The 19,954-nt window shown below is 40.3% G+C and overlaps 1 protein-coding gene across 6 annotated transcripts in view; it reads right to left on the bottom strand.

The window, feature by feature from the left end:
- Positions 1-1,353: 1,353 nt before the first annotated feature.
- Positions 1,354-19,954, bottom strand: part of PLEKHA8 (pleckstrin homology domain containing A8) — a 58,315-nt gene continuing 39,714 nt past the window's right edge. For 5 of the 6 annotated variants that reach the window (XM_077856360.1, XM_077856358.1, XM_077856359.1 and 2 more), the window contains exons 13-14: positions 12,138-12,199; positions 1,354-7,276 (exon numbers count right to left, since the gene is read on the bottom strand). In XM_077856360.1, coding sequence (XP_077712486.1) covers positions 7,079-7,276; positions 12,138-12,199 — 260 coding nt within the window. In that variant the 3' untranslated portion in view covers positions 1,354-7,078. The remainder of the gene's footprint in view (positions 7,277-12,137; positions 12,200-19,954) is intronic. The other variant, XM_077856357.1, reaches the window with a different exon arrangement.

The following is a 19,954-nucleotide window of genomic DNA, read 5'->3' on the forward strand; positions in this document are numbered from 1 at the left end:
TATTCGGTGTGGAACAAAGACACACATGCCTGTCACAGTGATTGTTTCAACCGACAGAAGCCCAACAGAGGCAGTATAAACAAAAATGTTGTTGTAAAGGTACAGGTTTCTCCAACAGAGGTACAGGAATCTCAGGGCAGGAAAGTAGGCCTCCTGAAACCTGAAGTAGGAAGGGGAAAGCTGGCCTTCAGAGAAAGCTGGTGGGTGCCTTGGTGACAACACAGTTCTTCAGTGGGACTAGTTTTCTCTTGCATGTGGCTCAACATGGCGATTCCACGACTCCTTGCACTCAAGCATCTACCACACTGCACTTCTTCACTTTCTTCTCTTGGTTCAATCCTGCTTCCTCCCATTCTAATTGGCTCAACTCATGTATTTAAAGAGGTGGCTGGAGAGGAGGCCCCGTGTGGGCAATGCGTGGGAAACTTCTGTGGATAGGGCAGCATCCCAACACCAGCCACACAGATCTCTCTCTCTCTCTCTGCAGGTACCTCAACATCCACCAACAAGTATAAGAGGGAGAAAACCCAACAGGTTCAACCCTACTTTGGTATCAAGTGATTTAGGCAAAAAAGTATTGACTACTGAACATAAGCTTATTAATCACAAAGCCATTCAAATATTATACATAGCAAACTCATCCTTCTCTTCTGCATTTGTGGTTTCTCTGAAAACAGAATTAAACTGGCCCAAGGAACACAGCTGCCATGAAAGGAAATAGTCTTCTTTCTAGAGTGCTAGGAACATCCAGCGCAATGCCATTACATAGGTCTTTTGGTGCTGCAAAATTAATTTTTGTTTAGGTTTTAACCAGTTTTTTTTTTTTTTTTTTAAAGATTTGAGTTAGAGAGTTGAGCACACACACAAGTGGGGGAAGGGGCAAAAGGAGATAATATCCAAGCAGAGTCTCTGCTGAGAGTGGAGCCTGACATGGAGCTTGATCCCCGACCCTGAGATCATGACCTGGGCCAAAACCAAGAGCTGGACACTTAACTGACTGAACTACCCAGGCATCCTGGTTTTAGCCAGTTTTATATAGATTTTGGAGCTAGGCTGCCTGAGTTGGTAGCCTGACTCTCCTCCCTAACAGCTGTGGGATCTTAGGCAAGGAGCTTCCTCAGTCTGCACCTCAGTGTTCTTTTTTTTCCACCTCAGTGTTCTCATCTGCAATTTGAGGATAACGACAGTACTGGCCTCACAGAGCGAGTAGGATGATTAAATGTGTTAATATTTGTAAAGGGCTTAAAATGATGCCTGCCAAAGAGTATGTGTTCCATAAATGATACTTCTTATTGGCATATTCAATTAAGCAGAAATGCACACAAACATCTTTAAGAGAAGCACTTGATAAAATACTTTAAAAATAAGTTTATTATAACTAACGAATATAAAATCTGACAGATGTTTTCAAACATTTTTGCAAAAAAAAGTAAAACCCTCCCCACAAGATAGAGTAAGAACTTGGACAGAGTTTTACATGAAAACTAAACATGAAAATTCTCATTCATTGGTTGGTCCCCAATGGCTCCAACACATTTATACTAAGGAAAGGCCCATTAAAATTAATAAATCAACAAACTACTTGACATTTGCGTTCTACTGACATTATGCTGTTCATTCAAAATGCTTTAGGACAAAGACAGTTAACACAAGACTGTATGTGACAGGTACTCAAAGTGCACAGATCTATGAGACCGCAAACACTCAGGATAACTGGGGCTGGAATTCAACACTGACTTACAAAATTAATCCGAGGAAAACTATGTACATTGTAGCCTTTGGCATCTGGTCTAATGTTTTTCTTCTTTATAAAGACATTGTTTTGTCCAATCTACTAACCAGATTAAGTCAACCTTAAATACATGTCTCATCTGACACAGATTGTCCACAGCCAATTTCACATGAGGTAGTTGGGCTGTTTACTGACATTCTAGTAAAGCTGTCATGACACTGGGGACTCAGACATCAAATGTGCCATGACACTGGCTCATTAGCCTCTGGGAAGCAATAGAATACTCCTAGATCACCCTGTCATCACTGACTCCACACACACCTATGAAGAGACACATACACAGGAGCCTGTGACCTCATCAGTTTTGCAAGGGGTGCCAACCATCCCAGGGTGGCTGCTGTTTATAAAGTACAGGGAAGAAATACTGACCACGCTGTAAAATATATGTAATAGAAAGAATGGTGCTTAAAACAAGCAGGGTCTCTTTCTTGTCATCTTACATAGCTTAGCCGAAAACATCTGTTCACTCTGCAAGAGAAGTGATTAAAAAGGGTAACCAAAAGAAATCTCACAAACTTTTGCATTACTGAGTAGTGGTATGTTTTCCCCCCCCCTTTTAATAAAAGGCTATATAAAAACAGTGGAGGAGAAAGATCAATGCATGCGTCAGCTGTACCGCCACCGATCATTTAATCATGCCCTGGAGTGCCTTAGTGCAGCAGCGCAACGAGAAATCATGCAAACGGCCTCTGTACACAGGACGACTGGCTGCGACGGGATGGAAACCAGGAGCGTTTACAGAGAAGGTCTGATGAACAGTATGTTTGTGGAACTGTTGAATGGATCCCTAACAACCTTGTAATTGATAAACAGTCTTAAAATACCATTAGACAGCTACTGAGTAATTTTTTTAATGTCATTATTATGAAGCCCTGAGTAAGCAACTGCAGGTTACAAAGGGACATCCAAAAGCAGAACATTATTTCTAAATAAAGCCCTCTATATGCACTTCACAGGGACACAGGTTTACTGCACACGCTGATGCTGGTGTACAGGCTGTACCAGATGACCAAGAGCATCTGCAGTCAGGCCCTCTAGGACCAATCACAGAAGCTCAGCTAACACAACAATGGCTTAAAATAGACTTTACTTACAAATTCTAAATCTAAAAATATAAAAAAGATTGATTGTTTACCTTAAAAAAAAAAAAAAAAAAAAACCACAGAACCTCAGAACAGGGAAGCTGAAAAGCTATAAAAGCTGGGATGAAGACCAGAAGGAACGGATTTTAATCAATGACTCAGAAATGCACCACAAAGTAACCAAGTCCTCATGGGATGTAGTAGTTTAAATAGAAAAAAAAAAAAAAAACAAAAAACCATGAAAATAGTTTTCTTTCAGAAAGTTGCCTCACATCATCTTATATTGCTCATGACCTTCTGACTCCTTCTACTGCCTTAAATGAGGTTTCTTCATAGATAGGACTTTCATAATCAGATTAAGTCTCCTTAATACGATGCCTCTTACTTCAACTCCTTTACTTCTAATTTAATAAAGAAAAGTATACTTTATTTATTGGCTCCTACCATATATTTTTCTTGATTAAAAGCACTGTTCCGAAAATATAAAGATGAAAGCATTAACTTTGGATACATACATGTGTGCGAATAATAATAAAAAAGAGAAGCTCGCAAACTTTCCCAGCAGTGTTTGTCTGATAGGTTACTTTCCGCACACGGTGGTCACCTGCTTTACAGCTACAGCAAATGGGAACGGAGGTTCTTTAAAGAAGCTCCTGAAGTCCAAGAGGGGAAGAGAATCCCCACTGACTGGACACCTCACCCTGGGCTCCACATATGCATTAGAGGATGTCGCTGAGGAATGGGGCAGAAGGGCTAAAATGGGGGATGGATTTGGTGCTCTGAGGGGGCTCTGCTGGCAATCTCTTGTAAGAAAAAAAAGGAGAGGAAAGCAGTAAGGCTGAGTTCTGGAGTTCGGATATCCCTTAGCGTGCAAACTGACATTGGAGGAAACTTTTTGTTGGGAATGACATGCAAATAGTGATGATAAGGTGCCTCAAGCCGCTACTTACACATCCTAATGAACACTGCCTTTCAAAGTCAATTCTCAATTCCCTGGGGACTGAGGTGTTTGACATCCTGAGAGCCCTGCTTCTAGAACACCCTGCAGAGCTGAATCGAGAGTTGACAAGAGAATCAGCTCTACCTCATAGTCATTGGTTGGTTTTGCCCCCAAAAGGTATCCCTCCAACTTATGTCACCAGGATTAACTAAAATAAATCAAATTTACTTTCAAAGGACAAAAAAAAATTCCCATCTCTGAAAGGATTTTGTTCCGTTGGACAAATATACATCAATCCCTCCTAAGCATGGCTTCTCCTGGAGAAGAGCACAAGTGATAAAATTATGTGTTTGCAAGCATTTTTGTCAGGGATCATCCAAATATTACTTAGTAGCTTCTACTAATACCTAGAAGACAACTTACTTTCTTCTTCAGGATCTCTCTAAAGGTTACTCTAAAAAAGGACTCCTAAAAATGTTTTGAGCAATGAGAGCAAGGCGATTTCTCTGTTAACAAGCATAACATGCTTTCATCTCATCTCGGTCTCTGGGGAAAAGAAAGCTGAGATATCAAAGAAATCTTGGAGAGCTACCGAGGAAAGGTCTTAACTATCCTCTCTCTTTGTTCCCATCTAGGATGATACCTGCAGATTAGTACCTGAACTAAAAGCAAACTCTGTAGATCCAGGATGAAGCCCTGGCTACGCCATACTTCAGGCCAAGTTCAATTTATCACCTAGTGTATCACCTAATACAAGCTTTTGTTTAGGGCCCTCCAAGCTTTATACTTATCAGGCACACTTCACATGCTCCAGTGAGGAAAGTACCTACCAAAAACCTTACCCCCTCTCTACAGGGGTGGCAAAAGGGGGGAGGGAGAGTACAAAATATAACCTCTTCAAGTTATTCAAGCTAACCTGATCTAGGTTCCCAAGGACCCTGGATCATATCCAACTCTTCTTTCCTAGAAAACTGAGTTATAGAAACCAAGGCAGTACCTATATAAATGTGAAAGGGCCATGCTGAGTAGCCTTCTTTCTGTATGTATCCAGAGCCTCGGTGGCAAATCTGAGTTGTTTTCAATGCGCCCACCCCTTCTCCAGGAGAACACATGAGTTCACCTGAAGTGATGGGGCAGCAGCAGTTGCTCAGAACAGATACTTATAGTCTCCCAGGAGCAGCCCCTTCCAGCAGCACCACGCCTACAGTGTCTTCATTCAGGGTTCAAGCAAAGACTGGCTGTTTTTAATTTTTTCTCTTTTTCCCTTTTAGTAGGCTATGTCAAGGGCAGCAAGTCTGAATTATCCTCTAGCTCTGCCATCATATTCACACTAGACAGAGGAGATCCACACTGATGACTCGAGGGAGGGGGAGAGGATGACACACCCACCTCGGTAGCTGCCAACAGCAAGTGCTAAAATACAAATGAATCAATATCATTTTAGCACCTTTTCCTCCCGCCTTAAAACACTTGTTTTTCTAAGTTTAAGCATTTTCCAGAAGTCTTTAATGAGTGGGGCACCTGTTTCATTAACCTGAGCTAAATAAACACCATTTTGTTTAAGGACAAAACAAAAGACAAAATCAAAACTCCTCTCTACATCAACCCCTGCCTCAAGAGGGTTCTCTTTGCCCTAGGAAAAGTATCATCTGCAGGGCTGCTCAGGTAGCAATCACCTGTGTCCTTTTAAGGAACTCACCTTCTACTCTGAGGCACTACCTTGGAATGTCTCTTCTAGCTACTGGAAAGCAGCAGCCTCTAGTGGAGAAGCCACCACGACTTCCCGCCCATGCCCACTTTTGGCAGCTTGGCCTACTGAAGACTCCTGGCATCACACACTTTTTAGGAGAATGCCTACCCAGTGTTGCTTTATGCAAGTGTAAATCCCACCTTTAAATTCTGACACAGTCCCCAAGCTTTTGAGATTGATAAGCAGCTGTATTTGGCTGGCTCTGCACTACTGGCGCTTACACCAAGATTGATCAGACAGCACATTGAGAAGCAAGGTCCCTGATTGCAATGCCAAAGCCTGCTGGCTGGGTGCTGAGGCCAGTGCAATCAAGAAAACTGAGTACATTTGCTCCACTTCTTGCTCTCCCTTCAACTATTTTATTTCAGTGAAAGCCTCTTCCTCTTTGAGAAAAAAGGATATATCATTTAGTTCATGCAGAAGATGAGGAGTCCTGTAAACTAGAATTTAATTTCGTGGTTCTTCAACCCTGGGTGCAGAAGAATCACCTGGAAAGTTTATTCAAATGCAGATTCCTAAGTCCCACCCCTACTATGCAGGTTCTCAGGTCAGGGTAAGGCCTAGGAATTTGCTTTTTGAAGCACTCCATGTGATTTTGCTGGAGAGGTGGTCCAGATCACACTTTGAAATGACCTGCTTCCTCTAATTAGAAGCTGTGTGACTGTGAGCAAATCCCTCAAGCTCTCAACCTTACTTTTGAAATGGATAAAAAACCCTGGATGTCACAGTTTCACTGTTATGTCCAATTCAGATGGTTCATGGGAAAGCATGCTTGTAAAGTGTGGGCACTAGATAGGGGTCATCTCAGATCACATGTTGCGTCTCTGCCATACTGTCCTCCAGCTCTGATCAGGGCACACCACTCATATGTTCAGAGCCACTGTCTCCCCCCCCACATAAACAGGGATGGCACTCCTTGTGTCTTCCTCCTTCCACAATGACACGCTCACATCAATGCCCCAAACACTTGGACCACACAGAATCTTCTTGCCTACAGAGCCATGGAGAAGAGGTTTCTCTGAATGTCTAGGAATACCAGACTCTACATTTTAATAGCTTCCACAAAGGAACTTAGCCTACCCCAAATTTTTAGTCTAAGTTGAGTGAAACACTGGCAATGTGTTATAGTCCTTGATACAGAATTTGCTCATTTTCAGTTTGGGTTTGGGAGGCCCATTAAAACTAAAAGGTAAAAACAAAACACAATACCAACAAATTCATTTGTTAAATCTGCTCTTATAACTTGCTGTTCAATTCTAATATAACAGCTACGATTTGGTTTCCAGGAGGCCCTTTGAACTGAAATATATAGCACCTTGGTTTTTAAACACACAAAAGACATATGCATTTTTAAAAATTATATATAAAAGCACTAGGCTTTGCCTCCATCTCTCCATCCCCTCAAGTAAGGAATTGGAGAAGGTTGAAGCTGCTGCTGGAAATTAAGCAGGGCAACAAAACACTTTAGCAGACTTTATTCCCTGAAGTTAGGAGGCGGCGCAGTGCTGCAGACGTCATACCACCTCATCAGACTCCAGTCCGTGGACCTCGTATAAAGTGTCCAGTATCGCCAGCTGCTTTTCCATGGCAGGGAGGTAAAGGCTGAGGTCCCTCTGCATTCCAACACTGAAAGCTGCTTTCTGGTGGTCGCCTTCCTTTATGGTTAATGCGGCGACAAAATCTTCATAGGATGGAGCTGCCCTCAGAGCTAACTGCAAAAGAACTGTTCGTGAGAATCTGTATCACGTCCCTTGCTGATGCACGCTTTACTCTTACACATGAGTGCATACATGCACACATACACACAGATTAGGAGAGCGAGAGTAAAAAAAAAGCAGGAACATACCCTTCCGATCCATAAACTCTGAAATTACATTTCAAACACCAGAACAACAAATTTTAAGGCTGTAAAATGGCTGTATGTACTTGAGCCATCTTGAGGATGAATGATACCAACAAATCAGGGGGTGCCGAGAGGAAAGAGTTTGAGAAGAGCTCCCTTCTCATTCACAGTGTGATCCAGACTATGCCTTTTGAATCCTCAGAATCCATCTGCACACATCTTCCTACTACTCTATTTGCTCCCACCTGGCCAGCCTTCCAGGGCACCTCACTCATTTCTGTCCCATCCCATGTAGGTTTCTCTGCCTAGCCCTCTTTCCCCCGACATGGTAATATTTCCTCTGCACCCTTGATACAGTTTATATCCCTATTTTACAGGTGAACATTATATAGATCATGAGTGTCAGGGCCAAGATCTGAACTTAGGAGTGACTCTGCTATCTGGTATCTACTGGATTGGCTCTGCTGATAGCTCTGGAGATTCTGGAATCTTGAATTAATTACACTCTTTCTTGAGCTTCCCTGTTCTTTAAAAGTCTTTGAGAATTAAGCCACCCCCTTTTGGTAATTGGATAGTAACTGGAATTATCATGCAATGGTTAAAGCACGGCTTGGGTGAAGGAGACCTGGGCTCGAATCTAAATCTTTCACATATTAGCTTGAGAAACTTAAGCAAGGTGCTTAACCTCCTAGAACCTCCATTTCCTCATCTGTAGGACTGGTACCATTTTCCTTATTTGAAAGATTAATGCAATATGTAGCACATGTTTAGCCCACTTTCTGACACATACCAAATACTCAAATAATGGTAGAAGTACACAGGAAAGCAGAGAATGAAGGGAAGGCAATTATCTAAAAAATGTTAGAAAATCCCAGAGAACTGAAGGATGTAAGTCTTTGGATTTAAAGATCTACCCAGTACTCAGCATAATAAATGATAAAGACTAAAAGGAGAATATCATGAAATTTTAGGATGTGGGATAAAGATCCTAGAAGCATCTAGTAGGGGGGTAAGGGACAGTTTATATACAATGGAACAGGAACTGGAATGTCATTGGATTCTACAGTAATAACAGCGGAAGCTGAAGGACAACAGAGAAATACTTTCAAAATTCTGAGAGAAAATTATTATTAACCTAGTGTTCTATAGAAGCCAAAGCATCACTCTGGAAAAGAACAAAGACATTTTCAGACATGCAGAGACTCAGAAGTTTAGCTCCCTTGTACCACTCTTAGCAAGCCATTAGAAGACATCAGTAAAACAAGGGATTAGATCAAGAAGTAACAGAACCTGAGAAGTTAGTGTGAGATGGAGATTTAGTATAGAAAAACTTGTAAAGAAGAGTCCTAGGGCATAGCAGTACACCAGGACTGAATAGCTAATTAAGACTGGCTGTGAGTTTAGAAAGTTCTGGAAGGGAAGTCTCCCAGAAAAGAAACAAAAAAACTCAACACAGATAAACATGACATGTCTGTGGGTTCAGAATGATAATTTGAGAGATCTGATGATGCAGGGGAAAATATAAAACTTGTACAGGAAAAAAGGGGAAAAAATCCACAGAATCTTGGCTTATCTTCATGTTATTTTGTGATATACTATTGGGAAGGTGGAGATGGGAAATTAGGTAGTGATAGTAAGGTCTAAAGAAAGCTAAATTCTAATCTATAACAGAAAGTCAACATTAATGACTAAAATTGATGAGGCCAAGAATAATAGCAAACATTTTTAGGATTATGAAGGTACTGGAAGAAATAGTCACAGTAGCTGAAAGTGGCAGCATCTTTGGAGTGAGTCTGTAAAGGCGTGCACAGAAGGCAGGGGCTGCTATTTTTTCTCATAATCTTTTTGGACTTTTTGATATAAAAAACAAAAAAATAAAATCAAGCCCTATGCATGTGTATTTAGGTATAATACAATTTATGAAAAGTTTTGTCAAGAATGTATTTCTCAAAGGTTCCCAGAGGACTGTGATGCAGTCAAGTCTACTTAGGAACCAGAGATAGAACACAACTGAGGAGGAAACCAAAAAGGTCAAAGGACACATTGTTAGGACACATGCTGCAGGCAGAGCCTGGACTGGGCTTTGGTCCTGTGAATTACAACTGCTTGAAGATAAAAGTTCACTATTTGTCTGGTAGATGACTCAAATTCCTGGGTTATAAAAGATGCTTCCCTGAGCAACCGAGACCAGTTAATGACTTTGCCCCTGCTGATCACTTTGCACACTGGGGAACAATATGCTTTCTACAGTAGGGATGACTTGCAGAATCACAGGAGAGGCTGGAAGGGCTAATCTAGCTCTTTTATTGATAATGGCTGTTGGCAAATGCTCAACATAATCTATTTTCTTAAAAACCAACAACTATAAAAATTATTGGAATATTGAGAGCCTTCAAAATGTTCTTCCTCTCTAACTTTGGGTGTATTAGATCACCTCTTGTGTCTCAGGTTTCTTTATCTATGACAGGGAAGATAAGAGAACAGACTTCAGAATTATGAGATCACTAAATATATGTAAAGCACTTAAAACAACAGCTGGTAAGTGCTCAAAATTCTAAGTTCTAATAGTTCTTGCTGTCAAATATAACAATTTCACTTCTAGGCACCTACTTTTAGGAAATAAAAGAGTTCTGGTCAAAAAGGGATGTAAACGAATGCTGTTGTATTTGTAACAACAGACTCAGAAGCAGCTTAAACTTCTATCATAGAGGACTGGCAAATAAATCATGGTATGTCCATACTAGGGAAGTATGCAGTCACTAAAAATAATGATTTTCAAAGCCCTTATGGCATTTAAACATGGCCATGATAGAATCTGTTAAGTGGGAAGAGAAATAATACAGAATTATACTCCAAGCTAACTATCAAAAAATTTACATGCATATACAGAATATACAAAATAATTTTACACATGTAACAAAACATAGATATAAAAATATAAGCACCTATAAGATATATACTTAGATAAATATATATACAATTAAGTAGAACAGCATTAAAAGAATAAGTAAATATATATAAAAATATAAGCTAAGAAGGTAAAAAAAACCACAAAAATGTTAAAGATGGTTATTACAGAGTAGAGAATATGGATATTGTAATATTTTCCCTTTCCATTCCTCCATGATTTTTACATTTCTTTGAGTCTAAATTACTATTTCCTGGGGAAAATGCTGAGAATTAACAAAGTCCTTTCAAAGACTCTTGCTTATGCTAAATTTTCTGCTATACTTATATTCTTTTTGGCAACATCTCTTGGATCATTACTATTTCAGGATTAAACTCTGACTTCTATACCACAAAACCAACTACAACACCACCTTTGTTTCTTATGAATAGGGCAACTCAATGTTTTTATGCTTTGTCATCTCACCAGGGGAACTTGGATTTCAGGCACCTACAAGCAGTCAGTGTTTACTCCGGGAGATCCCGAACATACCGCATCCACTGCCTAATCCTCAGCGCAGCCTCTCCATCCTGCTTCATGGCAGAGAGCGGCGATGTGAGCGATGAGCACTAGCCCTGGAGACAGCAGAGCCGGTTTAGACCCAGGCTCCGTCACACCTTTACTCTGGGACTCAAATGAACAGATCTGAACTTGTCGAACAGTTGAGAGTATGCCCTGAGGATTACCTAAGGTAACGAATGTAGAATCTTGTGCTGTGCCTGGTACACAAAGGTGTCCAAGAGCCAAACGGTGGCTATCATGATGATGATGAGACATGTACTGAAGGTAAGCGTGAGCACTTTGTGGCTGCAGCAGTGGCTCTGGCTCCTACTCCAATGAGCGGTGGGGTATAGAGTCTCCACGCTTTCAAAACATTATTTCATTTCACTAAAATTTATTTCTTCCACACTAAATTCTTCCCACTTTCTTTACCTACCCTTAATAAATCATGACCTAAACAGTTCTTATCTCAGCAAATAATGTGTCCCATCCTAGTAAAAGACATGTGCAAGGCTGTTTCTACCCTCTGACCTTCCACCGAACACTCATATTCTGTGGTGTTTGCTAGCATACCACTACACAAGACTCTGCCTTTTTACAGATGTACCTAAGGCTCACTTCTCCTCAGATGACGGGAGAATCACAGAGTATTACTGTTCACATAAAGGGGCCATCTACTCCTGCAATTTTACAAAGCAGGCTAATTGCCTTGTGCAGGGGACTATGATTCCCAGGTATGTGTTCTTCTTAGGTCAACATGCTGGGAAGAAAGGAATGGCGGGGTAACAGGAGCCAAAACACCTGAAAACAAACACCTCCTACAATGAAGAAAATTGACTAAGAAGTGGTTTCTAAGAAGCCCTAGCCGCTGGCACACCAACTTAGTTAATATTCAAAGATAAAGTGTGACTAAGTGGAAGACAAGTCAATTAAAACCTGGGACTTAAGAGGACCAAATACATGGGCAGTAGAGGGAGCCATGAGTTTGAAGACACCGCTGGTCTCCCAGCACTGGGGCCACTGCACTGATGAGAAGACAACTACAATCTCCACATGGTCACTGGAGCTGGAGCTCGAGCTGTACAGGGAAAAGCACGCTAACAGTTTTTTCTAGTCTAGACATTTTCTATTGCCAACATTTCCACACAACAAAGATCTACAGACTTAAACAGGCAACACTGTGTTCTTATTCTTGAGAACAAAGCAAACAGAAACACCATGCACACAAAAAAAACATCTCGCTGTGACCATCAGAACATTAGGAGGCAGGAGGATTACTTACCGCAAAAACCCCTCGAACTACCCAGCCATGGTGCTGCCGTAATGTTTTACCATATGCGTTATCTTGAAAAGAAAAAAAAAAAAAAAACTCCATGAACCACAATTTCACTAGAATCAGATGTGCTATTTGTAGCACCTCCTTTCTAATGTACATGGTAGCATGATCCTACTGGTATTATGAGCTGATGAGAAAAGTCTAATTACAAGATTATGTGCCCCAAAAGTCTTGAGTAGGAAAAAAGCCTACAAAGATTTTTTTTAAACAAAAAACAGATAGCTCCACTTTTACCCTGTGTAAATATATCTGAACTTCAGTGGAAAAAGCCTACAAAGATTTTTTTTTTTTAACAAAAAAACAGATAGCTCCACTTTTACCCTGTGTAAATATATCTGAACTTCAGTTTATTAAAATGGTGAGAAATGTCCATATCAGGAAATAAAGATGGGGAGGGGGTGTAATTGGAAAAATCTAAACTAAATACAATTAAAAATACACTATAAGAATATAAAAATGTAGTTCTCTGAATGTTATGGGACTCTGAGCCAGTCCCTTAGCGGTCTTCTTGGTTTCCCTCTTTGTAACCTGATCTTTGAGTTTCCTTTCAATTCTAACATTCTATTCTGGTATATTAAATGTTTGTCCTAGATGTCCCCATTACCATGGATATACAGTATTAAACCAAGACACCTTTAAAACTACCATGGACAGAGTGGCTTGAAATTACTAAGCTAGTTATAAAGTTCTTGGTGAGACCTATTAATGAAAGTCACTCATATTCTAGACTTTAAAGATAAAAACCTATGATTTTTGTCCCAATATGTTTTAAAATGAGATTTTAAAACTGGCATATAATAATTTTAATTACAAAAAAAAAATCTCAAGAACAAAATGACTGCATTTTATGCAAGGGACGTGTTCCTTAAGGATTTGAATAATACATGCAAAATTCAAAACTGATTTTTCCAAAGGAATAAATGCATTCTCAGGAGGCACCGATCTACATTACCACAGTGCACTTGTATCAACACTCCATTTCATTTTGAAGCACCATCTCCAGTGTTTACAGAGTGCTCATTCCTAAATAATAGCTAGGGATCACAGGGGTCGTCTGACCTTCTTTATCATGCTTTATCACATCTAAATTTTATTCCAAACTCAATTATTTTCATGTGCTAGTTTCAGCACCAGTACAAGTGCCACCACCATTTAATCAATGTTTAAGTGACATTATAATAGGATATAAAAATATTTCAAATTATAACAAAAGCAGATGTTAACATAACAGAAAAGCAGACACTGAAAAATTACAATCACAAGTTTATGCAGTTCACTGCAATGTGGCTCACAGAATACTGCCAAAGGATGTCAGGTATCTGCATTTTCCGGGCAGGTGGCTGTAGCTTAAACACATTTTAACAATTTACTCAAGCCCTCTGGTTTGGAAATAATGTAATTCTTGTCAACTTTTCTTTTAAAAATTTGGATGAGGCTTTATTATACTTTTAGCATACGCTACTATCAAGTTTACATAATTCAACTTTGCATAAAATACAATTTATATTTTACATAAAAGACGGTACATTTGAAATGTAACAGATTCCTCTGGTTATCTAAAGTTTTAAGAACAGGTGGAAATGCCAGCACCCTGTTGGTAAGCTAAAGCAGAAACAATAAAGAAATAATAAGTTCAAGTATGGAGAAGACTCTTACAAACAGCCTAAAGGAGAACTCAAGATTAAATTTAATTTTTTTCTTAGGAGAGCAGTCTGAATAGATGTAGGGTGTGCTCATAGATACAAGCCTTTGATGTAAGCCACACTTCAAATCTATCTGATTCTCCAAGGGGACAGATGGTATCAGGGACACTGCAGACGGTGTATAAGGCCTTAGCAAAGAAAGGGTTGCTGGCCCTCTATGTGTATAGTGCAGATGGGCAGAAAACAGTAGGCATACTCTCTGAGGTAAATCAGGAAGACAAACCACATTCCACCCATCCTTTCCAAGAATTCATTTGGGCTGGCAAGATAGTGTACAGGCCCCTGGGTGTCCACTCCTGAAGTGAGTCACAGAAGTAAAACAGTGGGAATACTTTATTTCTTGTGATCTTAGTCCAGGCAAAGAATTAAATGCCATTATAAATAAACAGATGGGATTCAGTGACATTAAAATCTGCTGGCGGACATCCACAATGCAATGAGGGGCTGCCACACACCCCATACTGTGCAAGGCAGGGGAGATCCTTGAGTGATTAAAAATCAGTCAGTCCACTGCCCTCAGCAAGTTTCTGGGCTTATGAGAGCCAGCCATTTAACAAAGTGGTATTATATAAACTGACAACTGCTATAGTAAAGACGTGTATACAGAGCTTTCTGTAAGAATAAAAAGGAAGACAGAGAAATGAACCCAGCCTGTGGGCATGTGGACTAAGAATTCTCCAAAGAAGTCTCACAGGCTGGTAGGGCAGAGAGAAGGGTGGTGGCTGGGGCTGCAGACAACCACCAAGGAGCTGTGAGAGATGGGGGCATGCTATGCAATGGGGAGTAGTTTACCAGGGCTGAAGATCACTGGGGCTAGGGCCAAATGGTGAGGACCTTTATGTGCCATGCCAAGGATTCTGAACTTCCCACCGAAGGCACAGTGGCACTTCTAAAAAATCTTAACACTTATCTGCTTTTTCCTAATTTCACAAGTAATGCATGCTCATTGTTGAAAATAAGGAAAATACAAAAAGGAGGAAACTAAAGAAACATATAATCATGCCTCCCAGATATAACCACAGTGGGCATCCTGCGGTTATATTCTCTTAGTCTTTTTTTCCTATACAAACTGCATTATGATCTTCTGACAGCCATGATCATTCCAATTGGGAACTGTGGTAAGTAAGAGGGTGAGATTTACATTTCCTGACAGTTCGCAGCAAATGCAGCTGTCCTGGTCCCTCAGTCTTCAGCTCCCAAGGGGTCCTAGCTGGATGAACTCCAATGTTACTCCAAACCTCAGGGACTCTATACCTTTCTTACAATCCGCTATTTAAGTCAATCCTTCAAAGCCCAGAAACCCTTCTCCATGCCACCCTTTTTAGGATAGCGGGGGGGGGGGGGGGGGTGGCGGGGCAGCGGAGGGGGGAAAGGGTGCTGTTTAGTCCCAATAATGGGGCAGTCTGGTCTAAGGAAGGGGGAGTGTCTGTATAGCAGAATGATGTGCCCTCCCACCTGGCCCTTCGAGAGGCGACAGCCATCCCTTGCTACACCCACACCTTGCCAGGGAAGAGCTTTGCCACAGTGCAAAATGTGGGCCAGCTAGTCTAATAGGACAAGGAGCAATCAACTGGAGAATTTGCGCTGGGTCCTGACTCAGGTCCAGAAAGACCGCTATTATAACTTAAACCAACAAATGAGAGAAAATTCGATATATATATATCCCACAAAAAAACACAACTTGCCAAAAGTCCTTAGCTGACTTCTAGGGCTACAAATATCCCTGCCACATGAGGCTGCATTAAAATAAAATGAAGTCTAAGCGTGACCTATTTTAGTTACCTAGAGAAGATTAGATAATGAAATACATTAATCTTCACTGTAATATCCATTCATTATCATAATGCGTGTTCTATAATCTGCAAGTATTTTTGGCCTCTGAAAGACATAAATGATCCCCTTCTCCCAGAACTTTGAGATGTGTCAGTTCCTCAGAGGCTGAATCAAAATTTCTGAGTAGGAAGCCTTAACAATCACCTTGCCCAATTCTTTTCCTTTTACAAAAGAAGAAACAAAAGACCCAGAGAGATGGTCACTTGGCCAAGGTCACAAAGTTAAAAACAATGAGAACTTGGGGTAGTCTTGTCACTTTAAGCCATTCTAAAAATCTAATGTTTACTCTTTGTGAAATAAAATAACAAAAATGTGATTTCTTTACTGATAACTCAGAAATGTGCTGAGGTATGTATGTATGTATGTATGTATTAAAAGATTTCATTTTTAAATAATCCCTAAACCCAATGTGGGGTTCGAACCTACAACCTCAAGATCAAGAGTCACACACTCCACTCACTGAAGCAGCCAGGTGCTCCAGAAATTTGCTGAGGTATTTAGAGATTGATTATGCCTAAACCTGTTACAGCATGTGAGAGAAAACAACTTTTCCATCACATCACTGTTGGTAGATAACTATTCTGTCCAGGAACTGAATATATGACAGTGTTTCTCTATTGTCAATCTGTAATTGGTAAGAATTCGTCAAGTTACTTTGTGCTGTAGAGAAGACAAAGGAGAAATGCAAATCTAAATTTTAGCAGAGCTTGGGAAGTAGATAAGCAAAGCCGGGAAAGGTGGAATCAATCATTCCCTGAGTTTAGGAGATGACACTCATCTCAGCTCTGCAATGAACTATGCTAGGCAGTCCTTGGCAACAATTAGGAACCAGGAGAGGTTTGAAAGTGAATAGATCTGAAAAAGAATACTGAGTGAAAAAGAGTGTATATAGTGTGACACCAAGTATAGGAGTTTAAAACGTGAAGTACTAGATACTATTTATAAACACATAAATATCTAGTAAAAGTATAAAAACATGTGTTATATAACAATAAATAGCAAATTCAGGATGAAGATCTTCTCTGGAGAATGGAAGGAATAATGGGGTCAAGGGATGGTACATGGGTAGAGCATCAAACTGTTTTATGTATTTGTCAAGTGGTAGAGATTTGCTAAATGTCTGAAATATAATAATAAAAAAACCTGAGCTATTAGAAAAGTACTGAATTCTGTAATAGTGACTAAGTTTCAGGCAAAGTGAATTGTATGAAGAAAAGGCAAATCAATAACCAATGGACAGCAGTGAAACAAGTACCAAGATATATCCTTTGTTAACTTTAGGCATTATCAAGACAAAAACATGTATTATAAGCCAAGTCTGCGGTTCAAGAAAGGCACATGCTCTGAGTAGTTTGGGAGAGGGCCTGACTTGATTCCTTTTCCACGGTATTTTAAGAAAAACTAGTCAAGTTATAATTTGATTGTAAATAGCAGATGAATTCTGACTTTAGCTCTCTCACACAGTTCTCTTTGTCTGGGAAAGCCGTTTACATTAAATACATAACTAAGCATCTTATTACAAATTTTCCCATTGTATGCTAGAGATCTTGGTTGGGTCAGTGTTTACCTGACATTTATGGAATCATCCTGAGGTGAGGGGTGTAGTAATATGCTGTCCCACTGAGGGGACAGTGCAGAGCGTGTTAACACTCAGTACAATGGTGCCTGAAATGCCTGAGCAACTATTCTGCCTTTTACTTACAGGGAGGTTTCCCAAAAGCTCTTTTTGATGTGGCATCTGCGAATGGAGGGGCTCAGCTATAGGGTGGACCATTCAACATATCTGCCTTGTGGACCTATCTCTTCCTTTAGAATGAACTCTAGAGAATGCCATAGGACATTTAAGGGTTCAGAGCAGCTCTTGACATGAGACTACCCAAAATAGTCCATTCTAATCATGATAGGAAATGCAAGCGATGGTTCAAATGCAAAAGGGGGCAGTATAAAGCCTAAGGCCTCTTTCAGATGCTAGGAACTCATTCTAGGTCAAAGAACTTCAGCAATACAATGACTATACATACATTCTCCTAAGAGATGTCAGGTTTCCATTGTGTCATTTAGAATTTTTTATATATATCACCTTCCATTTTCAAGGCCATTAAGGTTATACAAGTTTTATGAACGTTTACCTCAAAATCCTTCTTAAGCAGTGTTTTCAAATTTGGGAGTGTCAGTCAAGGTTTATCCTTAATTCATCCCTACTATCTTGCTATTCCTAAGTTAGGAAAAATTTTCTGTCACTGGAGAACTAGCTAATTATCATGAAAAGGAGGCAAAATTAACTGATGCTGTGGCACTAACCTCAGCACTTTTATTCCAGTTTATTCATCAATCACTCAGAAGCAATCAAATTCTCAAATAATCAAAATGTAGCCTAGTGACAGGTTAGCTTCGATGTCCTAGTTCTAGATGAGTGGATCTCAAACTTTTAACATGGATTAGAATCACCTAAAGGACTTACTAATATGGATTGTCATGTCCCATCCCTGGGGAGTTTTTATCAGCAGGTGCTAGGTGGGGCCTGGCAGCCTGCCTTCATTCATTCATTCATTCATTCACCTTTCTTTCTTTTAGATTTTGTTTCTTTAAGAGAGAGACAGAGATAATAAGAGAGAATAAGAATGGGGAGGAGAGGGAGAAACCGACTCCCTACAGAGGAGGGAGCCTGACGTGGGGCTCCATCCCAGGACCCTGAGATAATTATCTGAGCCAAAGGTGGATGCTTCACCAACTGAGCCACCCAGGTGCCCAAGCAGCCTTCATTTCTAATAAGTGTTCAGATGATAAAGACGTTCTCTTTGGACCACTTTGAGAACCACTGATCTAGATTTGAGACCCTACGGAAGGTACTTATCCTCTAGACCTCAGTTTACTCATTGTCAAAAAGGACTATTTGGAAGATTAAATATTTCTCAAGAACCTAATCTCATTCCTACACCAGGTGCTCTAAAAAAATAACTCATATTCAACTTTAGAACCTAAAATATGAAAGCTAATTTGCCTATATAAATACAGGCATAAACCCTCTCTTTTACCTACATTTCTAAACTCCTTCATTTTAGATAAGGTATCAGTTCTACTTATAAAGGCCATGATTGAAAAATGAGATGAGAAGCTGTTGACTCAGAAGAAATCTGCATGGAGGAGCCTATGGATTCTAAGCAGTTAATGTGTAAACACTTCTTATGAAGCTACATTTGTTTCCACAAAGCTTGTCCTGTCTGCATCTGGAGGGAGGGTGGGTGACTAGAGGGACTTCTCTTTACACTGAACAACAGCAGGAAACTAGGGACCCCATAAGCAAAACTATGATTTAAATCATGAAAACTTCTGAAATAATCCTGAACACCAGGATGAAAATCCTCAAGTCTACAGCCCTCTTTTCCCTCTGATTGAAAATAGTGCTGAAGGGGAAGAGAGGGAAGGAAAAGCTGAGATTGTGCTTATTTTGGTTTTGAAGCATCATTTCCCCTTCTGGTCTCCTCTCTCTTCAGAAGGGTCCAGACTCCAAATCAAGTAAAAAGATGGCGCGGGGGGGGGAGAGGTAAAAAAAGGGCAGAATTAGGATATTTTCAGCTGCCTCCCCACCTCAGGGGCCAAGCTTTTCTTTTTACTTGTATGACCAGTAAGCAGCTGGGTTCTCTTCTGCCTCTGCTCCGGTGGAGGGGTGAGTGAGGTCAGTATTCACCTGCTCCCTCACACAGACAGCCGTACCAAAACAGCATCATGTGAAGGGTGGAACCTACCAGGCACACTGCTGAATCCCAGAGCTTCTGTATTTCCTGCAGTAGAGGAGTCTTCCTCTCAGGGTGAAATTTCTACACTAAGTAGTTAGTCTGGAGAGAAATTTCTGGCTTGGCACCAGAGCTTTGTAAACTTCTCATTTCTGATTTGGAGCAAACAAACCTCATTTTCTGACAGGTTATCAACTTCTTATGTCATGATGATGAAAATATAAAAAAGAGAAGCTAGCCTCTATCAAGTGTTTATTATATAGCACTCTACTACTCTACTAATCTTTTTTACATGCATGAACCTATTTAATATTTACAACATTTTTAGGGAAGTGGTATCATCATTCCCATTTTATAGAAGAGGAAACCAGGAAACAGAAAGGTCAAGTAAATTGCCTAAGGACACAATGCTATCAAGTGGTGGATTCCAGAGAGTCCAAGATCTTAATCATTCCTTAAGTCATAAAGCTCCATCGATACACTGATGAGGAGG

Source organism: Canis aureus, chromosome 18 (genome assembly GCF_053574225.1).
Source record: "Canis aureus isolate CA01 chromosome 18, VMU_Caureus_v.1.0, whole genome shotgun sequence".
NCBI lineage: Eukaryota > Metazoa > Chordata > Mammalia > Carnivora > Canidae > Canis > Canis aureus.